The 24,622-nt window shown below is 38.8% G+C and overlaps 1 protein-coding gene across 1 annotated transcript in view; it reads right to left on the bottom strand.

Moving 5' to 3' along the window:
• Positions 1-24,622, bottom strand: part of CCDC192 (coiled-coil domain containing 192) — a 64,991-nt gene that overhangs the window by 25,278 nt on the left and 15,091 nt on the right. Inside the window, exons 2-3 of the mRNA XM_018050704.1 lie at positions 9,695-9,826; positions 8,737-8,793 (exon numbers count right to left, since the gene is read on the bottom strand). Of these exons, the coding sequence (XP_017906193.1) occupies positions 8,737-8,793; positions 9,695-9,826 (189 nt within the window). The remainder of the gene's footprint in view (positions 1-8,736; positions 8,794-9,694; positions 9,827-24,622) is intronic.

The following is a 24,622-nucleotide window of genomic DNA, read 5'->3' as shown; positions in this document are numbered from 1 at the left end:
CAGCCCAGTGATTGAACCTGGGTCTCCTGCACTGTGGGGAGACTCTATACCAACTGAGCCACTAGGGAAGCCCCAATACCAGGGCCAGTGGCCTTTACAAGACCATTATGATTCATATCTATAGCTTATCTCTCTATTCTTCATAACGGAAAGATATGACTCTCACTCATCTTAAAGTGATTTCAATTATTAAGGGAACAAATAAAACATGATTTCTAGTAGCCGCTGATAATAACAGTATAGAGTGAGTTCTGTGCGACCATTAATGGCTGGTAGTTTATACAGATTAATGCAGCTCAGGAGCAAAGAGGAAAGTGCTGGGAACAATCTTGTGTTATCCCCACCTGATTTTTTGACAAGCAATTAGAGAGTATACCAAAAATCTATGAATAGATTGAAATGCTTGGGCCTCTAAACTCTGTATATTCTGAGAGGATGTTGGTATAAGTCCAAGCTTATCAAGTAAATGAAATATATGTTTGAAGAAGTGCATAGTCAGCTAATAGGTATTCACAGAATAAGTGGATTCGATTATGTGTCCAAGTAGGTGGCTAACAAAGATCAAACACATGCCATGATTCTAAAGTCGCTGGACAGACAAGGATTATCCTTGGGGGCTTGTTCCTGTTGAACTTATTCATCATCTATGGAGAGTGAGCAGACAGGCTCCATATCGAGTTAGAGAAGGGGAAATGAGCCTCCTGGCTATCAGCCAGAATCCAGGCTTGCTTGTTCTGAGTGACCAAACTCAGGCCTCAGGTCCCTGCATTCTCAATCTGCCTTCACTAGTAGAGGATCCTACAGCTGATATTAGTGGCTCTCACAGCAACATATTGTGCCTTAGTTTTCTGAGGCCAAAAAAAAAAAAAAAAAAAGAGACAGAGAGAGCAAGAGAAAAAGAGAGAAAACGGTAATTTTAATTAAATAAGGTCCTGGTAGCACTCCAAAGTTTTATACTGAATATTGCTTCATCCATGTGCTATTAGTTATTTAACCACTTCTTGCTGGGCAGGAGCCATGTAATGGCTCATAATTCAGAGGGTACTGCCTTCAGAGATTATGAGCAACCTGCTGATGTGAAGTGAGAGCTCAGACTCTCTCCTTCCAAGCTCCCTGAGAGGTTTGTCAGCAACACTCACCAATGGGATTGGAAAGCCTCTGTCATCCTTCAGCGACCTGTCACCTCTCCAGTGCAAGCACGTAGGAGATGCGCCATGGGATAACCACATAAAGGGTTAAGATGAAGGTTCAAAATAGTATTAAGCCCAGATACCCTAATTACAAAGGTAGGATGTAGAGAGGGTTAACTATAACCAACTAGTGCAATAAAAATATTTCTGAGATTTATCCCACATGCAGCCATTTAGTACCAATGGGTTCTGTTCATAAACAATCACTGAGGAATTTTCCATTTGGATTAACATGTCTGGCTCAAAAGGAAAGACCCACAGGGGAGGAATTTCCCCATTCCTCATTGGCCCCAGGTAGGACTCTATCAGATCCCCTGTTTCACTCTGACATGAGGTCTGTAGAGGATATTAAAGTTAAAAGATCTAAAAATTAATTTACTGATACAACCAGCATGTGTGTTGGCATATATATTTAGCAAAAAGTTTCAAATGAAAGTGAAATCATGCTTATGAAACAGGGGCCCCGGAGTCCGAATATCTACACTCAGGTCTTTGCTTTGTTCCACGTAAGCTGTTTTCTGTGAGCAGGCTTCTTTGATTCACTTCCCTCATCTGATAAAGGTGGAGTACTCCCTGCCTCAAGGACTGTTGTGAAAAACAGATGATGTAATCTGGATGGGAGCATTTAGAAAAGTGTAGGTTGTTGTATGACTCTAAGCTATTAATTACTGTCACATTATCCTAAAATTAGTCATGACAAGCTGCAGGAACAAGGTAATACTTCTAGAGTACATAGAAGTGTGAGCTTTAGAGGGCAAGGAGCGGGAAGACCATTCTCCTTTGGTTTGTCAGTTGGACAAACGTATCCCACGGGCCATGGTCCCGGCTTGCCATACTAAGAGTGAGGCCTGGAGATGCTTTCCCGAGGCAGGAGTTATGAGGATGACAGCGAGATGCTGGTCAGGGACAATGGTACTGGGGAGAGCGGAGAGTCTAGGCTGAAAGAGATGGGGATTGTGCTGGACGGTGCAGTGCGTCTCAGACACGAGCCATCATGAGACTCACTGGAGGACTTGGAAAGCATACTGCTGGATCCCACTCCCAGAGCTTCTGATTCAGAAGGTGTGCGATGAGACCTCAAGACTTGCATTTCAAGCTCCAGGTGACTCTCATGCTTCTGGTCCCAGGGCCACACTTTTGAGAACAATCTGGATGGTATAAGAATTACCTCATCTCAGCAGTAAACAAACAATCAAATCTGATTCTGATGAGTATACAGAAAAAGGGAATCTTCTTCAAGCTAGTTAGGGTTATTTGGTGGTTCCTAAAATGGACAGGAGTCAGATTCAGAAACGGACAGGAGATAGAGCAGCTCAAGCTCTGGTGCCATGATGCCTGGGTGTCACTGGTAGGGTATATCAGTTCCATGTGTTTTTCCTCTCTTGCTTCCCCTGAGTTAATATTCAGAGTCCAGTTGGGCACATGCCCATTCCCAGCTAGCAGCTGACAGGGTACTTTGAGTTATATGCCTTCCAAGACTGCACATTGAGAGAGACATATTTGGGAAGGATATCGAGGTACTGCCGAGGAGGGAGTGTTAATGAATGCTTAGGCAGCCAAAACACGGCAACAACAAAAGTCGCCCATGTTCTCTATCATAGCAGGAAAAGCCTGATCAGTAGAGGGCCTGGAATTCTAGGGGAGAGGAGTCTGCACTGGATCTAAATTGGTGGCTCTTGAGGATCCTTACTTTAGAAAGTAAAATGGGAACTGATAGCTTCTTTAGAGAAGGAAATGAGACAATTGAACCAATTCTTTGGGAAAATTCTGTCACGGTACTCACGGTGGTCCTTCCGTGCTCTCTGCTCCTGACTCTGAGTATCAGGACTGTTGCTTCCAGGTCTTTAGAAACTTTGGAAAGGTCAGGAGCTTCTGATTTCAAAGACACACGTACCTAAACTACAGCTTGAAGCACCCTGTATAATTCACTGGAAGGGTTTCTTCTTCTGGATATTTGTGACTGTTTATTATGAATTATTTCAAGCATATAAGACGAATAAAGAACAGCGTTACACTCAAGCATCTATCATCCAGTTGCTTAGACTTCTCTTTTGGAATAATTCTATGGAATATTATAGACCTTTGGGCTCTGGTCAATCTTGGTGGTAGCTCGACCAAGAGATGAACTAGCCATTGGGATGGAGGTGAGGGGTGAGGGGAGGCAAACCTCTGGACTACTGCAGATAATCACATTGTCGATGGCAGAGTGAATGAACAAGGATGAGTAATTATATTTCCCAAATTCTACAAGTAGGCAAGCAATGAACTCAACAATTTGGAAGGCATTCATTTTAAAAGGTTTTTTAAAAGGTTTTTTTTTTCTCCTCCTTTAAGACTCTTAGTCCTGATTTAAATTGCCCTAATATGGGCAATAATATTTAAGTGATTATAAGCACTCAGTTGAAATATTTGTTTAATCCCATATAGGTCTCTTAAGTAGATAAACTCAGGCAGACTGGAGTAATGAAAATGCCCAGGGCAAGTTAGTCCTGTGGGTGGCTCAAGTGGGTGTCCACGTGTGTGCTGAGAGGAGCAGTTCTTGGCAATCTTTTAAAAGTGTATGCTGTGACAAGACTTCCTAAAGTTCATGGGATGAGATTTTAATCTTCAAAATATTAGCAGTGACAGTTTTACTCTGAAATGTTGAGGCTTATACCTTTTTCACATTTCATAGCTATCAATTTAATTATATAATAATATAATTTGACTATTGGTTTCTAGGAGAGTGAATCCTGAGTAAAAAGAAACTAAGACCTTGGATTGTTAATTTTCATGTTAAGACTATAGTGTCCTTCAGCTGCTCTTCTTACTTCTTCTGAAATTGAGGTTTCTTACAACTTTTTCTTTCTCAGCTATTTTTTCCTTTTATTTTCACTCTAATGAATCATTACCTTTTTGTCCCTTCCATGTTATACCTTGAAAGTACCAATTTCAGATTAAAGTAATGCCTTATGTAACTGGCATTTCTAAGGAATAACATTTCATAAAATAACTTTCCCAGAGATTTAAAGTAGGCTATTATAAATTCCAAAATAACCTTATATTAAATTTATCCATTTTAGCAATTCATTTCAATGAAATACGTACAAAGCATTGAACCAGACACTGTGAGAGGCATAAAGAAAAACAAACTTGCTCTCTATCCTTGAAGTGCTCATAGTCTTGGGGAAGAGCTAGGCCATCAAATAATTCTGTTGTGGGTCATAGTGTGATAAAGGACAGAAGATAGGTGCAGAGGAGGGCTGTGAAAGTACCAAGGAAGGAGAGATCACTTCCAGTTTGATGGTCAGACAAAACTGTCTGGAAGGAACAATCTTGATAAAGCATGGGGAAAATCTGGTGAACACAACGTTGGGGACATATTCCAGTTGCAAATGAGCAAAGGTCCCAGGGCAGGAATTCATGGCCATACTCAGGGATCACAGATGTGTGATGGAGAGGAGACAGGAGAAGGGATTGGCCTCTCATTTTCAGTGGGATAAAAGCCATAGTCAGGAGGTTAGACTTTATTCTGGGAAAATGGGCAACTGTGATAGCTCTTGGCATTGGAACAGGGGAAATGACATGATCAGGGTAAAATTCAGTTAAGCAACTTATATTGATTGGTTTGCAGTGAGCCTACACATTCTTGGTGCCGTCCTCAATGTTCTTCATGTCCAGCAGTGGACAGAGGTGTAAACAGAGAGCATCAGTAAAATGTGAGCAGAAAGTAACAAAACTATAGAGCAACTGTGAAAGTGAAAGTCACTCAGTCGTCTTTGACTCTTTGCGACCTCTTGGACTATAGTCCATGAAATTCTCCAAGCCAGAATACTGGAGTGGGTAGTCTTTCCCTTCTCCAGGGGACCTTCCCAACCCAGGGATTGAACCCAGGTCTCCCACTTTGTGGGCGGATTCTTTACCAGCTGAGCCACAAGGGAAGTCCAAGAATACTGGAGTGGGTAGCCTATCCCTTCTCCAGCGGATCTTCCTGAGCCAGGAATTGAAACATTGTCTCCTGCACTGCAGGCGGATTCTTTACCAACTGAGCTACGAGGGAAGCCATAGAGCAACTATACCCCAATAAAAATAAATAGATAAAATGCAGTGTTTCAAGCTAAAATAGATGAAGTACAGGAGGTTAGGGAGCCCAGAGAAGGTACTCTGGGGGCTAAGGGAAAGGTTAGTCCTTGATACAAGTCTTACAGACAGAGTAACATTTATTTGGAAAAAGGAGGAGAGAGAAGGACAGCCTGGACCGCGAGAGCGCAGAGAGCAAAGTCCCAGGGCACCGACAGACTCTGGCTGTGTAGAGAAAGATGACAGCTCTATTTTACTAGCCTACTGGACTGAGGCAGAGAGCGGGGTGAGTGAGAACAGGGAAATGAAGGCCAGAGATGGGACAGTCCTGTGGAAAACTTTCCAGAGTGGCAGGGAAGCCGGGAGAGCCTGGCGGTGGTCACATCCTGCAGCAGGGTTACACTGGGGAGGCACAGCCAGACAGAAATTCTAGACTCTACACGTGACTCTCACATACTGTAGGTGGTGTAAGTCCAAACTGCTTGAAAAACTCGCTAATACTCTCAGCTGCTTCCTAACCTTGAATGTTCCAGCACTCCCAGGAGCCTTCTGATGTCCTGTCTCCTCACTGCATCCTCAGGGCTCCACTCCCACACCTTGGTCCATTCATCCCCCTTCTCTTCTCTGATCCCCCAGGACATTTCATTCTCCCATGAGTGTTAACCTCCAGCTCTGTTTGGTTTTCTGCCCCCACAGCAAATCTTACACACAGTTTTTTATCCTTTCTCTCTTCTGCAAACAGGGCTTGATGGTGTGAGAGCCAGTGGGCTACATTGTGATTGGGGGAGGCCGTAGGCAGGGCTAGTGGGGGCTCTGAACTTGAATATGTTGATAATTTGGGGCTAGTAGCAATAACTGAGAACTATGATGGTCAAAAAGAGCTAGGGATTGGCAGGACAGTGGAATCAAAGACATGGAAGTGGGATAATTTGTAAAAATATACTCAGAGGCAACAATTAGCAAAATATGAGATACAAGCAGAAACAGGTGGGATTTTAATACTGTTTTAACTTTGGATCTACAGTATGTAATAACATTGTGATATTATTCACCATGCCTGGGGAACACAAATGAACACACTGAAGAGATAAGAATAAAAAATGATAAATTTGACTTCATATGTGCTGAACCTAGGATATCCACGAGATATTCAGGTCATATTTAGCAAACCTAGAGTTTTAATTCAATGCAGTATGCCAGCAGGATCCAAGGTAGTATGCTTAAAATGTCATTCAAGGACAAACACCACTGGGAAATTATATACTCTGGCCCTTTTTTGGAGATTGATTATACACTGATAAATCCTGCAGTAAATGAACATATTTAATTTAACTTTATTTCCAATGCCCTGCTCATATTTTTTTTTCAGAATACCTATTAACATAATTTAAATTTTTTTCCCCAGGAACAGTGTTTTAAGAAATGCTCATTACAGCACTGAGGAGCTGTGATCAGATTATTAAGATAGAACTTGGTAGAGGAGGAGGCTATGCTTACTTGCATGGAAGGGTTGAAGAGTTATGAACTGATTAATCACTCAGAATAGACAGAGAAAAGAGACTAGAGATAGAAGCTTTATCAACATGTTTGACGCTTCCAGTGGTGTGTGGGAAATACAATTTAGAGAGGTAGCATGTTGAGAGAGCAAAACCATGGATTTCACAATCAACATGTGTGTGACAAATGATCTAATTTCTAAGGCTCAGTTTTCATATCTGAAAAATAATGCTCACCTTTTTGAATTGTATTGAGAAGTAAAATAGGTAATACATAAAGCACCTATCACCTAGGAAACACATAGTCCACTTCAGTAAACATTATTATTATTATTATTTTCATTTAAATATTCTTGATGAGTAAGCAAAACTTTAATGATTAATCTGCTGTGTTATGAGCTGAACATTGACAATTACACAGGAGAAATCTCGTTGGTTGGTATCAATACCCTAACACAAGGGAGCACTCCCAGTTCCGACACACCTGGGGCAGGAACAGCATGGAACAGGAATCGACTGCAGAAGCCAAACAGTGGAAGAAGACACTGCAGGAATTTCCCGAAGGCTCCCATGACCATGATTTTTCATCAGTTTTTCATGAAGAGATGCTGGAAGCTAGTAACTGAACCTTAGCAAATCTCTCTCCTTAAACCATTCTGAGCTACAAACTCCCTGGGTGAAGGGCTGTAGGGATCCAGCTGGCATGAGGTGACATCCTCTGACATTAGTCCTTACCCAGTACCCTGAAAGGCAGGCCAGGGGAGGGGCATCGGGGAGAGAACGCTCCGCTACGAGAGAGGTTTCTCTCTGAGTCGGTCACAGTGTCAGCAGTGCAGGCCTGAGTCACGTTCAGTCTCGGTCAGTTGAGCACACAAGGCCAGAAAAGAATCTAGATTTAGTCTAAATCTCTGCTAACTGCCACTGCAGATTAGCTTCTGTCTACCCCAGGACAAAAAATGGGGCAACTATTGTGGTTTTTATCCAGATCGGATCACTGCAAACCTCAAAGGGCTGGTGACCAGAATATATTCTTCTGCGGTCTTTTCTCTAGGACTTTGGGGCGGCAGTCTCTCAGACTGGTCTGAGTTTGTTGTTGTTCAGACTGGCCACTCTTGTTAATCAATAAGTCATTCCCTAGTACGCGGGATGCGGTTGGAGGAGATAACTGAGAGGAGGCGAGTGACTCTCTGAGGAAACACTCCCGGCATTCTCAGATCCTTGAGAAGGGGCAGTGGCAGGACCACAGCCACTGGTCTATGCACATGGATCCACAAGGCTGTTGTGGCAGGAGATGCTCAGTAAGCTGTTCTCTAAGTGAAGATCGGGAAAGTATAAATGAAATTTCCCCTGGAACTTCAGAGGGTCTCTCTTTCTCTCTCTCGGGGGAGACTTGTAGCAGAAAATGGGCAGTTCATTATCTGATTTGTTCATATGGTCATTAGCCTAAAAACCAGAAGACTGGGGCAAAATAAATATATATAAAATAATGCTGCTCAAAATATGGTCTAAAGATGGGCGGCAGCAGCATCTGAATCCAGCATTCCCTAGAAGCACATATTCTCAGGTCCTATCCTAGGCGTAGAGAAAACTGTTCCGAAAAGTTTTCCAGATACTTCTCCATATACAAAAGTTTAAGAAGAACTGTCCTAGGCCTATAGGAGAGGTGTCTAAAGTTTCCACTTCTGTTCACTCACAACTAGCCCAGCTTGCTTGTTTTTCTACCCTTAGTTTCCAGTTCTCTTATCCTGATCATATCTGATTAGGTCATCTGGTTATATGTAAGAACTCAGTCTTGCAATTTTTATCATCAGTGTAAATCAGAATTCTATTTATGGAAAACAACTCTATAGAGGCAGTAAAAATGCTGGTTCTTAGCCCTATGATTGGTTTGCAGTGGAGAGACTATAGTTGCAACTTTTGAAACGTTTCTGTTCATTCGCAGAATAACAATGATATAAAATAAAGGGTGAAAAAAGGCAGAAGACACTTACATGGGCTGCAAGTTGCTCCTGGGAAGCTTTTACTTCCGCTTGTAATTTCTCAATGCACTGAAAAGGGGTAGAGTTTAGAAACAAAGTGTGTAACTCTTCCTTTTACATATTCAAAGTGTTCCAGATGTGAATATGTACTGGTCCTCATATTTTACAAATGGCAGCATTATCTCAGCTAGATGTTTTGAATATCATCATTAAATAGATCATCGCTCCCATCTCTCTCTTCCACTCCATGGAAGAACCCATCAACAAAGTATATCAATATAGTAAAAACTAGGTCATGATTGGGAAAAATAATGTTTGCTTGATGTACTGCAGATAAAGTTAACCTATCTTATATCACATCATGTATACATACATGTGGGACCAAATGAATTGGTATCTGCCTTTGGAATATATGGACATGTGTTAATGTGAAGATATATATACCTATATATAGATACAGAGTATCTGTCTATCCATCCCTCTATCACAAAAGGAGATACAAAAACAACATGGGTTGAACAAGAGATAAATTTACATAATGACACATATATAAATGTCCTGAGATTCAGAGATTGGTGACTTCTCATAAAGTAATTTATTAAAGGTCTATGAAAAAATGTTTTGATCAACTTCTTTCACTACCCAGAAAGAAGCTGTTACTTGATTAAGTTCAATTGAAAACTAAGAAATATTTGTATAGTCAATATCACTTATAAAATAAATAGAATATTCACTTAATATGATTCAAAAGAATACATATCAAACTTAAAAATATTACCAAGAAAGTTTGTTTTTTTTATGTGAATATTCTATCAGGAAATACAGTTACATTGAGCAAATACAAAAACTGTGATTCACCATCTTGAACTTAAATATGAACTTCCAGCCCAGCCAGAAATAACTACAGGATTTTCAGCTCATATGTTTAGGTAGCTTTTAAAATAAAGATTATTCTTCTTCTATGACATACCTGGTCTTTTGCAAGAACCATTTTTTTGTATGGTTCTCCACTGTCTTCCCTACAGTCCAGAGCTTCTAGCTTTTTCTCCAGCCAGGAAACTTGCTCAAGCAGCTTCGATTTTGTTCCTTCCGAGACTGCAAGCTGAAGAAATGTGCTTGTAAGGGCATGGAAGTACAATGACTTCATTAAAGCTTATTTTATTAAAGTCCAATTTACAAGTGAATTGCCTTCCATCAATATCTCTTAAATATGAAAATGGCTTTTGAAACATTCTCATAGATGACAAATGATTAGTAAAGAGAGATAAGGAAATAATTTTTATTTTATTTATTTTTAATAATAAAGATCTTTCTGGGCAAGAGATGAGACCACATAGTTACAGCAGGCAGAGATATGTCTACAACAGTCTCAACACTCATCTTTATTATGTTTCAACATTGTATTTTATTTGTACAGCTGAATCTGAAATCTGTATTGTGGTTTAGATAGGGTTCTTGAAACTTAACTCTTTGGAGGCTACCTGCTCAGTCACTCAGTCATGTCCGATCCTTTGTGACCCCATGGACTGTAGCCTTCCCACCAGGCTCCTCTGTCCATGGGATTTTCCAGGTAAGAACACTGAAGTGGTTTCCATTTCCTACTCCAGGGGATCTTCCTGATCCAGGGATAGAACCCACATCTCCTGCATTGGCAGGTGGATTCTTTACCTCTGTGCCTGGGAAACCCCCAAAATACTAGCTAGTTATGCATGCGTGCTCACTCACTCAGTCATGTCCGACCCTTTGTGATCCCACGGGAGGCCACAGCTCTCTAGAAAGGGGAGGAATTCTGACTCCCTCCCTTGAATTTTTAGTGCAGCTGTAAAGAATCTGCCTGCAGTACAGGAGCAGTAGGAGATGCAGGTTCGATACCTGGGTTGGGAACGTCTCCTGGAGGAGGGCCTAGCAACCCTCAGCAGTATTCTTGCCTGGAGAATCCCATGGACAGAGGAGCCTGGTAAGCTATAGCCCATGGGATCGCAAACAGTCGGACACAACTGAAGCGACTTAGCAGCAACACCACGATAGAAGGAGCTGAAGGGAAATGCAGAAATTTCTAGTTAAAATCAGATGATCAAGGGCTTTGGTTATTGTCGTTTAGTCACTAAATCCTGTCCCAGGCTTTGTGACCCTATGGACTGTAGCCCACCAGGCTTCCTTATCCATAGGATTTCCCAGGCAAGAATCCTGGAGTGGGTTGCATTTCCTTCTCCAAGAGAGGTCTGTGCTAACCATAACCATAAAATGTCTCAAGATGAGTGTTTTCCTGTTTGTAGACTTCTCCTGAGGAGAGTGGTACTTGGATAATCCCTAGTCCCTTAGCCTTCTTAGAGAGTCCCTTGTGATTTTTCTTTCTAGCTCAGCAACAATTCTGAAAGAGTCCCTGGCAAGGGACATACAACCTTGTATTCATTCCAGATCTCGAGCTCCGAGGCTTGGCTTATCTCTAAGTATCTTTTTCATATTATTCCAAGAATTATTGCAAAGCATACCATCTCATCTTGAAAAGGGCAACAAATATTTAGAGACATTTACCAAATCGAGAGGCATTGAGAGGTTAGTCTGCCATGGAAATAAGTTGGGTACATCACGTACGCTGGTATCCATCCATCTATCCATGCACACATCCATGCGCTCAACAAGTATTTGTCTAGTTGGCTCTCTATGCAGCCATTGTGGTATGCAGGGAATGATGAAAGCACAACAGGAGGGTCAGAAAGTGAAAGCGAAAGTCACTCAGTCGTGTCCAACTCTTTGCGACCCCATGGAATTCTCCAGGCCAGAATAATGGAGTGGGTAGCCTTTCCCTTCTCCAGGGGATCTTCCCAACCTGGGGATCGATTCCAGGTCTCCCACATTGCAGGAGGACTTTTTAGCAGCTGAGCCACAGGGTAGCCCAAGAATACTGGAGTGGGTAGCCTTTCCCTTCTCCAGGGGATCTTCCCAACCCAGGGATCGAACCCAGGTCTCCCACATGGCAGGCAGATTCTTGACCAGCTGAGTCACAAGGGAAGCCCAGAAGGGAGGGTCAGAGGGAGCACATGCGCCATGAACTGTTGTCTTTGCCTTTCAGCTCTCAGTGGCCTGGGAGGCCTGAGGAGCTCTGCATGAATACTAATACATCTAACTCTTGGGGTGCATGATGGTTTGGAAATGTAATCTGATTTCTCCGAGCACCCTTCCATTTCATCATAGTAGAGTGTAATGGCTGAAGACACAGACTCTGAGACTTTGGGTAAAAGTCTCAGTTTGCTACTTGCTATCTTTGTGATTTGGACAAATTGCTCAGACTCTCTGGGCTTGACTTTCCCACCTGTAAATAGGAATGAGGATAAAAAGAATGGTACTTATCTTATGCATTTGTTTTGAGGTTTATACATGAGTCTACACAAGAGAAACACTTAGAACAATGCCTGGAATACATCAAACGCTCAGTAGTTCCTATTATTATTTCATCTACATCCTCTTGACTGCAGTAAGCATTCACATAGGTTTTATCCAAATATTCATTATTTATCGAATTATAAAATTAAGTGTCTGAAGATGTCACAGCCTCTACAAGCTGGTTACCCTAAACTCAATTTATATTTGGTTTGCTCGCTTCCTGTAACCACTCTAGTCTTCAGGGAAAAGTCCTATCTAAGTCTGATATATTTTTTTAGTCTCAAATATATTCTTTCTCAGTCTGTCCCATTTTGTTCCCATATCCTGAATGATTGATCCAGTCACCATTTGGTTATCTTTCTTTTAAATCTATCTCCTATTGTTTTTAGGCCTTTATTCATTTACTCAACAGATATTCATGTATTCACTCATTGCTAAAGAAATATGTTGGATCTTTATTATACGTAAGCTTTGGAGGTAAAAAATAAAGGTGATATTTTTTGTATTTTCACAATTTACTCAGAAAAGCAGACGATTTAAAAACTATTCTATAATGTGAAAGTGTATAGATGAATAATAATATTAGTACTACTTAATGCTTACCGGGTACTTAGTACATATCAGATATTTTGAGAAGCTTTTGTTTCCATATTTATTTCAGTTTAGCTTCATATTCATTTTACAGATAAGGAAATTCAATAAGGTTGCATAACTTGTCTAAGGACATAGATAGTAAATATTGGAACCCAAGTTTTCAGTAGTGGGCATTAGGTGTGACTCCCAAAGTCCAAGTCTGACCCCAGAAATGGGGCCCTAATAATCATGACAATCCCATTCTCTTTCCTTCCATCCATTTTCCTCCCATTGGTTTAGGAATCAAGGCCTAAACCAATCAGATCCTGGATCTTCTCCAGCAACAATTACTGTGTAGGAAATATGACCTAGTTTGCACCACCCACGCTGGCCAGGAGGAACTCTGATGATTTGGAGAAGCACTTTCTCTTATCCACAGACAAGAATGCTACCATAGCCATCCTACAAACATCCAGGAAACCCGTTCTATAACAAAGCCACTCTCTGGATGGAAGTGTGGACAACAGAACAAACCTGGGTCTTGTTGATACTACTGAAATGTTTTTCCAACTAATTTTGAAGCATCTCCTACCTTGGGACTTACCTTTAGTGAGTTTATAAGTTTCCTTATTGATTAGACATTGAGTTTTCTCTTATTTGCTGCCATAAGCATTCTGCTGATAAACTGTCTGACTCCAAAATTGCATAATCATGACCATAAGTGAGTAAGATCTATGGAAAAATAGCAACTAACATTTGTTTGGTAGCTACAGCATACCACACATTTTATTTTGTTGTTGTTGTGACTCTTTTAAAGATTGGAAGTTAGGTGCTTTTAGGGGCTTTCCCAGAGCTAATACAGACAGGTTAGATTGGGATCTACATTGGTCTGTTTCCCACTTTGGGTTCTATAGTATATCCAAAGCCTAACTCTGAGACTGCCTGCAAAGATGAGATCTATGATTTCCCCTGATCATGTGGCTTTCGGCACTTTTTCTCTGTGTGTTGACTTATTTACCTGAAGAAAATTTATTTTCCTTTTTTCTAAGACTTGAGAAAAGTCTGTCCTGCCATCTCAGTCCCTTTTTATATACACACCAACCCCATCTCTTTGCTCTCCTCTTATAATAAATTTCTGCCTGAATATCCCTTTGGCTCAAATATATTTAGCTCAGATTCAGCTTATCTCTAAGAAATCTTGACATGGAATCACAATATCTGTATTTTAGGCCTGACCCCACAACCCTCTGATGTTATGACCTATGAGCCCATAATAAAATTTTACTATGTCGCTTTGCTATGTTTTCACAGGGTAGTTCTCCAATCATGTGTATTCTAACTAGGCTGTAAATTTCCCAGAAGGTTGGATAGGGAGTGTTCTGTCAAAACTTATAACAAAATTCAGTCAGATTGGCCAGAAATAAACATTTCATTTATTCACTTTTTAAATGATATTTTCATTGTCATATGTTTCAAAATCTCACAAAAGCAGGATAAAGGGATCTTATTATCTCTGCCTCATGTGGATACATTGAAACAAGAACTAATGTTGGATTGCATTATATAATGATGAAACTGTTTATTAGCATAAGACTACTGATATTGCCCCAGCCCTTTTGAAAATGACCTATCAGATAAGACTGATAATCCAAAAGGAAAGAACAGAAAAAAATGTAAGAAAATAAAATGAAATAACATAATTATATATCTAAGTATTTTTAAAGTACTGAATAAAAGAATATGCTCTATTGCTGAGTTGCAAGATAATAGCTACCATTTTGAATTCACTCCATTGTTTTGATTGGAGTTTTAGAACTTTTCAAAATTTAATTTTCAATTCAGGAAGCTCTTAGGAATGCTGCTTAAATTCAAATTCAAATTATAGGATAGAAAACAAGGTATCAAAGAAAGTAAGAGGAAACCTAAGTTAGTAGCTGCAAGCTATCCCAGTTGAATTTAAAAGCTCTAGGGGCCTTGGGCACCACTTCCTTTTTATTGCTTTTTTTTGTTTGTTTTTCATAGGAACTGCTTAGTTTTACAGTTACTCGTTTGAAAGAGAATAAAGATAAAAGCTCAGTCCAACTTAGTATCAGATATCTGCTTATAAAGAGAGAGTAGAAATGCATTATTCTTTAAGTAATCAGTTTCTATATTTCCTAACCAGCTATCTGTGCTGGAACATATGGTTCACATGATGTTGGGAGGCTAATATTCTCCCTTTGATTTTTGAAGAGTCGGCCCCTTCCCCTCTGCCTGATTCTAACACATTTAGGGAGAGGAGATGATTTTAAAAGCATGAACAACATTTGTCGTAAGAATTACGTAAAACAAAGGAACAACTTTCATATTATACATTTGAGGCTATATAAATCCACTAAAATATTCAACTTTAATATATACCTTGGTATTCAATAGAAGATCATCATAAATGTAATGCAATATCATTAAAAGTCAAAGGAAGATAAACTGTATTCATTGCATAGCTTGTTGATGCAGTCAAGAAAGTATATTGATACATTTCATGTTAATATTCAAGATGAAAGTAAAAAAAATGACTTGCACTTCAAAATGATGGCAGATTAAAAAGCTCTAGGAATTGGTTCTCCCACTTAAATAATTTTTGAGCTAGCAAGAACTGTCAGAACCAACCATTTATTACCTCTGGATTCTAGTGGAATACTTTCAGTATCCAGGAAAGTGCTTGATGAACAAAGATGCTGGCATTCAAGGAAATCTCTGTAAGGTCATTGGCTAACTACAGAGGCAATGGAATAGGAGGCTTTAGTAACCACACAAGACAAAAATTATGGTCTCTGCAAAATTAGTTTGGAAAAGTAACCAAACATACAAACTGTAGAGGAGGGAAGAATTGTATATGGTCTTGGGGAGGTAGAAAGAATCTGATTTCCAGAGTTACTGTATTATAATATTCAAAATGTCTAGTTCTCAACAAACAAGTGCAAAGATCACAAAGCAAAGTATGACTCATTTATTGGAAAAAAATTAATTGATAAAAACTATCCATGAAGAAGTGTAGGCATTGAACTTTTGGACTTAATTAATGAATACTTTAAAATATCCTCAAAGAGCTGAAAGAAACCATGGACAAAGAAGTAAAGGAAATAAGAATGATACATGTACAGATAGAAAATATATGAATGGATAAAAATTATAAAAAGAAACTAAGTAGAAATTCTGAAGTTAGGAAACAAAATAGTTGAAAAATTACTGAAATGGTTCAGTAGCAGATATAAGTTAGAAGATGACAGAATCAAGAAAACTTGAAGACAGGACAACTGAAATTACCTGATGTAAGGAGCAGGAAAAAAAGGTATACAGAGAAGTGATCAGAGCCTAAGAGATTTATGGACACTATGGAAAGCTACCAAGTATACCGACATACACATTATAGGAGCAAATAACTAAAGATGATGCAGAAAAGGAAAAGGGAATTTAAATGGTACACAAAAATCAAACACACAAGAAAGCAGCATGGAGGAAGTGAGTAACAAATAGGTGTAAAATACAGAGAAAACAAATAGCAAAATGGCAGAATTATGTCCTTTATTATCAGTAGTATTTTAAAAGTAACTGGATTAGACCCAGCAAATAAAAGACAGTGACTAGAAAAATGAATTAAGAAATGTGATCCAAGTATACACCACTTATAATAGAGTAACTTCCACCTCTAAGAAACAAATAGTGAAAGGAAAGAAAGATATTCCATGCGCATAGTAGCCAAAAGAGAGCTGGCATGGCTATACTAATATCAGAGAACATCAAATAGATTCCAAGCCAAATTTTAACAGAATACAGGGATATAATATATTGATAAAAGGGTTAGTTTATCAAAATTATACATCAAACGACAGACCCTCCCCCATACATGAAACCATTAACAGAATTTAAGGGAGAAATAAATAGTAATAAATAGTTATAGAGTAGAGACTTCAATATCCTACTTTTAATGATGGATAGAAAATGTACGCAAAAGATCAAGGGCAAATAGAATTCATCAACACTACGAACGAGGTGGATCTAACAGATATAGTCAGGATAATCCATCCAACAATAGAATACACAGTCTTCTCAAGTGCGCCCAGGGCACATTCTCCAGGATATATATAGACCATATATATTAGGCCACAAAATAGTTCGACATAAGTTTAAAAGGATTGAAATTATACAAAGTACCTTCTCCAATCACAATGGAATAAATCTAGAAGTTAAAGACAAAAGGAAAACTGAGAAATTTGAAAATAAATGGAAATAGCACATTCTTACAGAATCAATGGGTCAAAGAAAAAAAATCACAAGGGAGATTAAGTATCTGGAGATAAAAAGAAAACCAGAACAACACACTGAGACAGAGGATGCGGCGAAGACAGGGCCAGAGGGAAACCTATGGATGGAACATGTACATTAAAACAGGAGAACTACGTCAAATCAGCAACCTAACTTCATACCTTGAAGTTAGAGCTTGAAGAAAAAGAGAACACTACACCCAGAGTCAATAGGAGGAAATAATAAATATTAAGTCAGAGATAAAACAGAATACAAAAGCATCAACGAAACCAAAAAGTTGGTTCTTGGAAGTGATCAACAAAGTTGACAAATCTTTAATTATATTAACAAAAAATAAAGAAAAAAATGACTAAAAGTAAGGAAAACTGGGGAAATTACTACCAGCCTTAAAGAAATTTGAAAGATTATGAGTGAATACTATGAATAATTGGATGCAAACCAACTATATTATCTAGACGAAATGAGCAAATCCCTAGGAAGACATAAATTGCCAAAACTGATTCAAGAAAATTTGAAACTCTCAATAGACCTGTAGCAAGTAAAGAGATTGAGTCCTTAATCAACATCTTTCAACCAAGTCCAAGATCAGATGGCTTCACTGTGGATTCATCAAACATTTTAAGGACAGTAAACACTATTTTCATACAAACTCATTTAAAAAACAGAAAAGGAGACTACTTCCTCATACATTACCCTAATATCAAAGTCACACAAAGATACTGTTAAAAAAAAGTATAAACCCATATTACCTAAGAAAAGAGATGCAAAACTCCTCAGCAAAATAATAGCAAACTGGATCCAGAAGGATATTTATTACAAAGAGTATGCATCAAGAATGAGTGGAATTTATCACAGGGATGCTAGGGCAGACCAACATTAAAAACCCCACAATTACTACAACATAACAAGTTAATAGAATAAAGGAAAAATACAATATGTTCATCTCAATAGATGCAGAAAATTATTTGACAGAATTCATGATATAATAGAAGCACTCAGCAAACTAGGAATAGAAGAAAGCCTTCTCAATGTGATTAAGAGTGTTTATGAAAAAACCCATGACTAACATCATATTCAGTGTTGAAAAATGGAAAGCTTTCCCCTTAAGATCAAGACAAGACAAGAATGCCTGCTTTCTCCACTGCTTATTCAACTTTGTATTGAGAGCTCTACTCAGATCAAATAAGCCAGAAAAAGAAAAAAAAATCTAAACTGTAAATTAGAAATAAAACTATTTCCATATGAAGATGACATGATTCTATATATAGAAAATTTCAAACAATCCCCAAGGAAAACTACTCAATTCAGTTCAGTTCAGTTCAGTCGCTCAATCGTGTCTGACACTTTGCGACCCCATGAATAGCAGCACGCCAGGCCTCCCTGTCCATCACCAACTCCTGGAGTTCACTCAGACTCACGTCCATTGAGTCCGTGATGCCATCCAGCCATCTCATCCTGTGGTCCCCTTCTCCTCTTGCCCCCAATCCCTCCCAGAATCAGAGTCTTTTCCAATGAGTCAACTCTTCACATGAGGTGGCCAAAGTACTGGAGCTTCAGCTTTCGCATCATTCCTTCCAAAGAAATCCCAGGACTGATCTCCTTCAGAATGGACGGGTTGGATCTCCTTGCAGTCCAAGGGACTCTCAAGAGTCTTCTCCAACACCACAGTTCAAAAGCATCAGTTCTTCGGCGCTCAGCCTTCTTCACAGTCCAACTCTCACATCCATGCATGACTACTGGAAAAACCATAGCCTTGACTAGACGGACCTTAGTCGGCAAAGTAATGTCTCTGCTTTTGAATATGCTATCTAGGTTGGTCATAACTTTTCTTCCAAGGAGCTAATAAATGAATCTAGTAGAGTTTCAGGGTATAAGATAAACACATAAAAATTAATTTGGATTGTTATACACCTATGTTTTAAAATGTAGACTAATTATTATTCAGGTGTAGTGAGGTTAACAGATCTGGAGTTGATCATCATTGGAAAGATAGTTTGTTACAGTTCCCAAGAGGAGGGGCATGACACACCATGAGGAGGGTAACAATATGGAGGGGACATATATGAACTAAAGGGTCAGTCAGGAGTAGAGGAAGCAAGGGGAAAATGTGGGCAGGAACATTTATTGCAGCTTCCATGGGAAGGAACACGTGAGTAAAGATAATCAGGGTTAGGATTAGTTAGTTTGGATAATTTCAGTGGGCTCCGGAACATCGAGATGGTCCCTGCTTGTATGGTACCTGTACCTGGGGTGGTTAGAGCAGAGGAACAGTGGGCCTGTGTTTTGTTGGTCAGTTGTATATGAAAGGCACATTTACAGAGAAGTCCTTCACTATTTCTAGGAATTGATTGGCAAGCATTGTGAGGGTGGGGGCAGTCCCCCCAGGGTCAGCAAGGCCCTGGATATCAAATCATCTGAATTTTTTTTAAAGGCATTATTAATACAACCAGCAATGAGCAATCCAAAACAGAAATACAACAGTTCCATTCGCAGCGGTATCCAGAAGAATAAGCTACCAAGACACAAACTTTTTATTGAGGAGGTGAAAGAGTGATACATTGAAAATTACACAACATTGCTGAAAGAAATTAAAGAAAACCTAAATGAAAATATCTTATGTTTGCATGTTGCAAAATCTAATGTTGTTAAGATGATAAAACTCCCCAAAACTAACTACAGATTCAGTGCAATCACTGCTAAAATTTATTAGCTTTCTTTGCAAAAATGGAAAAGCCAGTTCTCAAATTCATATGTAATCTCAAGGACCCAGAATAGCCAAAACAATCAATCAATAATAAAAAACAAATTGGAGGACTCACACTTCCCCATTTCAAAATGTACTACAAAGCTATAGTAATTAAAAACAGTGTCAATGTTGGTATAAAGATACGTAAATAGAACAATGGAATAGAACTGAGAATTCAGAAATAAACCCAAACATCTACAGCCAGTCAGTTTTCAACAGGAGTGCAAAGACCATATCATAGGTAAAGAAGAGTTTCTTTACAAATAGTGCTGGGACAACTGTATAGACACATGCAAAAAAGATGAAACTCCACCCCTTCCTCACTCCATAAACAAAAATTGACTAAACATGGATCTAAATAGAAGAGGAAAACTATAAAACTTAAGAAGAAATCAGGAGAAAATCTTCAAGATCTTGGATTTGAAAATGGATTATTTGATACTGAAAGCAGGAGCAACAAAATACAAAATAGTTAAATTGGACTTCATCAGAATTAAACATTTTTGTGCAGGAAAGAACAGTATCAACAAAGTGAAAAAATAACCTAAAGCAAGAGAAAAAAAATTTACAAATCATATGTCTGATACAGATTTAGTATGAAGAATGTACAATATAAAGAACTCTTACAACCCAACAAAAAAAAAATACAAATGACCCAATTAAAAATGGGCAAAGGACTTCAATAGACATTTTTCCAAAGATGACACACAAATGGCCAATAGACACAAGAAAAGATGTTTAAAAGTATACCTAGTACCATGTGTACAGGAAAATCATAGCATCTCTCCAAGGAACTGTAGCAGAGTGCATCTGCTCTAGCCCATCCACAAGGACAACAATGTCCAGTTGGTCTGAGGACACTACAAAGGTCAGCAAATCACCAAAGTAGTCCAGGGGTTCAGGAAAAAAAAAGTAGGTTCTACACTGATCAGAAGGCAAATGACACTACTGTTTATGGGTATTCACCAGAGCAAGGTAGTTTCCAACAGAGTTAAACCAAAGACCAAGAAAAAAATTCTTGTACACAAAGCCATATCTGAATTAGTTCAAAAAGGGAAAAAAATAACTATAAGGAATAACTTATTGTGAAAATGAAAAAATGAAACAACCTGTTGTGAAACCATGGTTTAACTGAAGATGTTTAGCTTAGTGTGTATTTCTTTGCAGTTTTACAAGATGTCTCTAATATTTCATTTCCTTCCCATTTTGTTATTGATATGTAGCACTATAAATCTGCTTTTGCAGTTGTGATTAATGATTGTGTGAATAAAATAGGGCACTTCCTAATTTAAACAACCTCAACATAATCAATCATTAATTAAGGAAATGCAGATAAAAACCACAATGAGATTTCGCTTCACAGCCACTATTATGGCTATTTTTTTAAAAAAAATTTATATTGGAGTATTTGATCAACAATGTTGTGTTAGTTTCAGGTGTACAGCAAAGTGATTCAGTTATACATATACATGTATCTATTCTTTTTCAAGTTCTTTTCCCATTTAGGTTATTATAGGATATTGGGCAGAGTTCTCTGTATGGAAGGTCCTTGTTGCTTATCTGTTTCAAATATAGCATGCATATAGGTCTGTGATTTAAAAAATAGAAAGTACTGGTAAAGATGTAGAGAAATAAGAATCCTTGTATGATGGTGTAGATGTTGTGGGAAACAGTTTTGTGATTCAACAAAGAGCTAAAAATAGAATTACTATTATATGGATTGTATGGTCCAACAATTTCACTCCTAGGGTATGTATGTACCAAAGAAAAATGAAAGCATATATCCACACAGAAACTTGTATATAGATGTTCATAGCAGCATTATTTTTAATAGCTGAAAGGTATTGTGACCCCATGGACTGTAGCCCACCAGGCTCCTCCATCCATGGGATTTTCTAGGCAGGAATACTGGAGTAGGTTGCCATTTCCTTCTCCAAGCTAAAAGGTAGAAACCAAATATCTGTTAACAAATGAATAAACAAATTGTGTTGTGTACATGCAATGAAAAATATTATTCAATCATAAAAAGGAATGCCTTATTGATACTTGCTACAACTTGAATGAATATTGAAAAGATTTTGCTAACAGGAGGAAACCAGACACAAAAGATCACATGCTGTATGATTCCTTTTGTCAGAAATACCCAGAATAGATAAAGCCATAGAGACAAAAGATTAGTGGTTGGTTGTCACGGGATGGGTAGAAGGGATTATGGGGAATCATTACTTACTGGGTAGGAAGTAATTCTTCTTCTGGGATGGAGAAAAATGTTGAAACTCAAGACAGGTTGTGATTATACAACATTGTGAACACACTAAATGCTGCTGTATCTATTTAAAAATGGTTAATTGTATTTATGTGAATTTCACCTCCTTTAAAAGAAAATGACTTTCTAGTTAGCTCTCAATGGTGAAGAAAATTGTCATCATTATTTCCATTTCACTGAATGTTATTAGGAAAAAAAAATTGGATTGGTTTAATTTTAGATGAACGAACTCAAAGTTCACATAGGTACTCAATACTCCTCTGACATCAAAATACTATATTTTCCTATTGGGAAATATGCATTCTTCCTCTCTGAGAAAGCTATTTATTGTTCCCCGCTCTTTCCTCAAATATCATTTCATTCTTTCTTATCAAAATTCCACCTTTATCCCAAATGATCACCTCATCAATAATTCACTGAAAAAAATAGAGGCTGCCAGATGGCTATTCCCTCACTTTCTCATCAGCCAATATATAAACCTTCCTGCAGCAGACTCTACTAATCTCTTTCCCAATGACCGTTTCCCCATTTATCCCTTTCTACCAGACACCCAATTTGGATCAGCTAGCAGCCATGTGTTTAGGGAAGCTTGGTCTTGTCCATTTCCAGCAAATGAATCACTGTTGCTCAGCCAGCCCTGTTGGGCTCCATTCCCAGGTATAAAAGATTATTTTAGGCATGAGCCTGCAATCCAGTAGAGGCCCCTGGAGCCTTGAGGAAAAGGCTCTTTACCAGATTTTTTTAAAAGATATACAGGAGGAAGAACATCTCTTTTTTTGCAGGATGTTCTGATTGCACATAATGCTTGGAATTGTTGCGGTTACTGTGTAAGACAGTCAACACTGAGGATGGGAGAGCAAAGGATGGGTAACACCTGTGTTTTTGTTGACATTCTTGAGCTGTTGAATTAGCAAATGCTGGAACTGCTCCATCTCTGGACTTACTCTTATGTGTGATGATAGCCGGCCTTAACATATTACTTTAATTGGGTTTCTGTTGAAGGAAAAAGCACCCTTACTTAACAAATGGAGAAGCTTTCTTCTATCAAAGGCCAGCCTTTTCACTCGGCTTTGAATCTCATCTTCTCTAATCTGTCAAAAGACTTTGCTCCTGTAATTTCCACAGCCCCCCAGTCCCCTTCCATTTCTGCATTCTCTTTCTCTCTCTTACCCTTTCTGGATGATTCTGCTCAGCATATAAACATGTCATAGTAGTTGTGATAAACAAAAGCTGTCTGTTGAACTCTCCCCCACCCCCTCCTCTAATCATCATCCCATTTCTATGCTGCTTTTCCCACTCAAACTTCTTAAAATGATTGTCTGCCCACACCATTGTCACTTTCTTACAGCCATCTCACTCTTTTCTTATTTTCTGAAGGAAAAAAAAATTATTGGCTTATATAACTGGGGAATCAGAAGTAGATTTCTGTTTCACTCACAACTAGATTCCACAGACTCCAAAGAAATCATAGTATTCTCCTTTTACCTCCTCACCTTGACACTGTTCCTGTGTGTTGGCTTCATGATTTCCCAGTGCAGACAAGCCTTCTTCACACACTGGGGAAGATGCTACCTGTCACCTTCCAGGTTCAGGTCCTCAATAGTAAAACAGTGTGTCCTCTAATAACAAGTTGGAAAAGAACTGTATTTGCCCCACCTGTGTTCATAGGACCACTCCTGGGTTGATCTTTATGGTCAGGAAAATGGGATATCATAATTGATTGGACCTAGGTCACGTGCTTCAATCCCATTCCTTCTAGTAAGGAATATTGTGGTTGATGGTCCCAGGATTATTAAAAGATTGGAGCCTGAAGGAACTATTCTCCAGAAAAGGTAAACATAAAACAGAAGCCAATTAAAATTCACCCTCCACGTTCAGCACAATTACATCCTCATGGTCATGAGGATGTGCTTCCCCACAAGTGTTCTGCCTGATACCGTGTGTCTATTTGACATTAATCCAAAATGCACTTTTCCTCTTGAAAGGAGACAACCTACAGTCATGTCAAGTTCCTACATCTGGCTTCACATTTTGTGTATATCTCTCTGAATCAAATCCAGATGAGCCTCGTCATGATACAGACATGAGACAATTTTTAATGTACCCTCCCTAATAAAATACAGGGAAAACAGGATAATCACAGTACTATTCTTCTTTAAAGGAGGGGGAAAGGGAAACAATTTACAGTTGTCATAGGCCATTGCAAGCATCACATTCTTTCAGTCAGCAATAATAAGGCCTATCCTGGTGATGCACTGAGTGGAGGTGGAGGTTTCTGGTCTGTATGACTCTGTTTCTAACCTCTGGGAGCCTTCTTTGTCCTTTTCTTCCATGGTCACCGTCAAGAAAAAGGCTAGAAGGCATGCCTTTGGTAGGGGGTGTACTATGTTTTAGTTTTGGGTGTATCACTAACTCCTCTACTTGTCAAGACCATTTCAGTTACATTACAGAAAACTAATGCAAATTGGTTTCCATTAAAAAGATAATTAATTGGTTCATTTAACTGAAAAGTAGAGGCACCCTTAAATTCTGAGTCTTAAATTAGATTCTCAGAATTCCCTTCCTCCCTCCCTCTCTCTCTCCTAACCTCTCTCCCTTTTATGCTACAGGGAAAAAATTCCCCA

Source organism: Capra hircus, chromosome 7 (assembly GCF_001704415.2).
Source record: "Capra hircus breed San Clemente chromosome 7, ASM170441v1, whole genome shotgun sequence".
NCBI classification, from domain to species: Eukaryota; Metazoa; Chordata; class Mammalia; order Artiodactyla; family Bovidae; genus Capra; species Capra hircus.
Note: the sequence above shows the minus strand (reverse complement) of the source record. Positions and strands in the feature narration are given on the sequence as shown.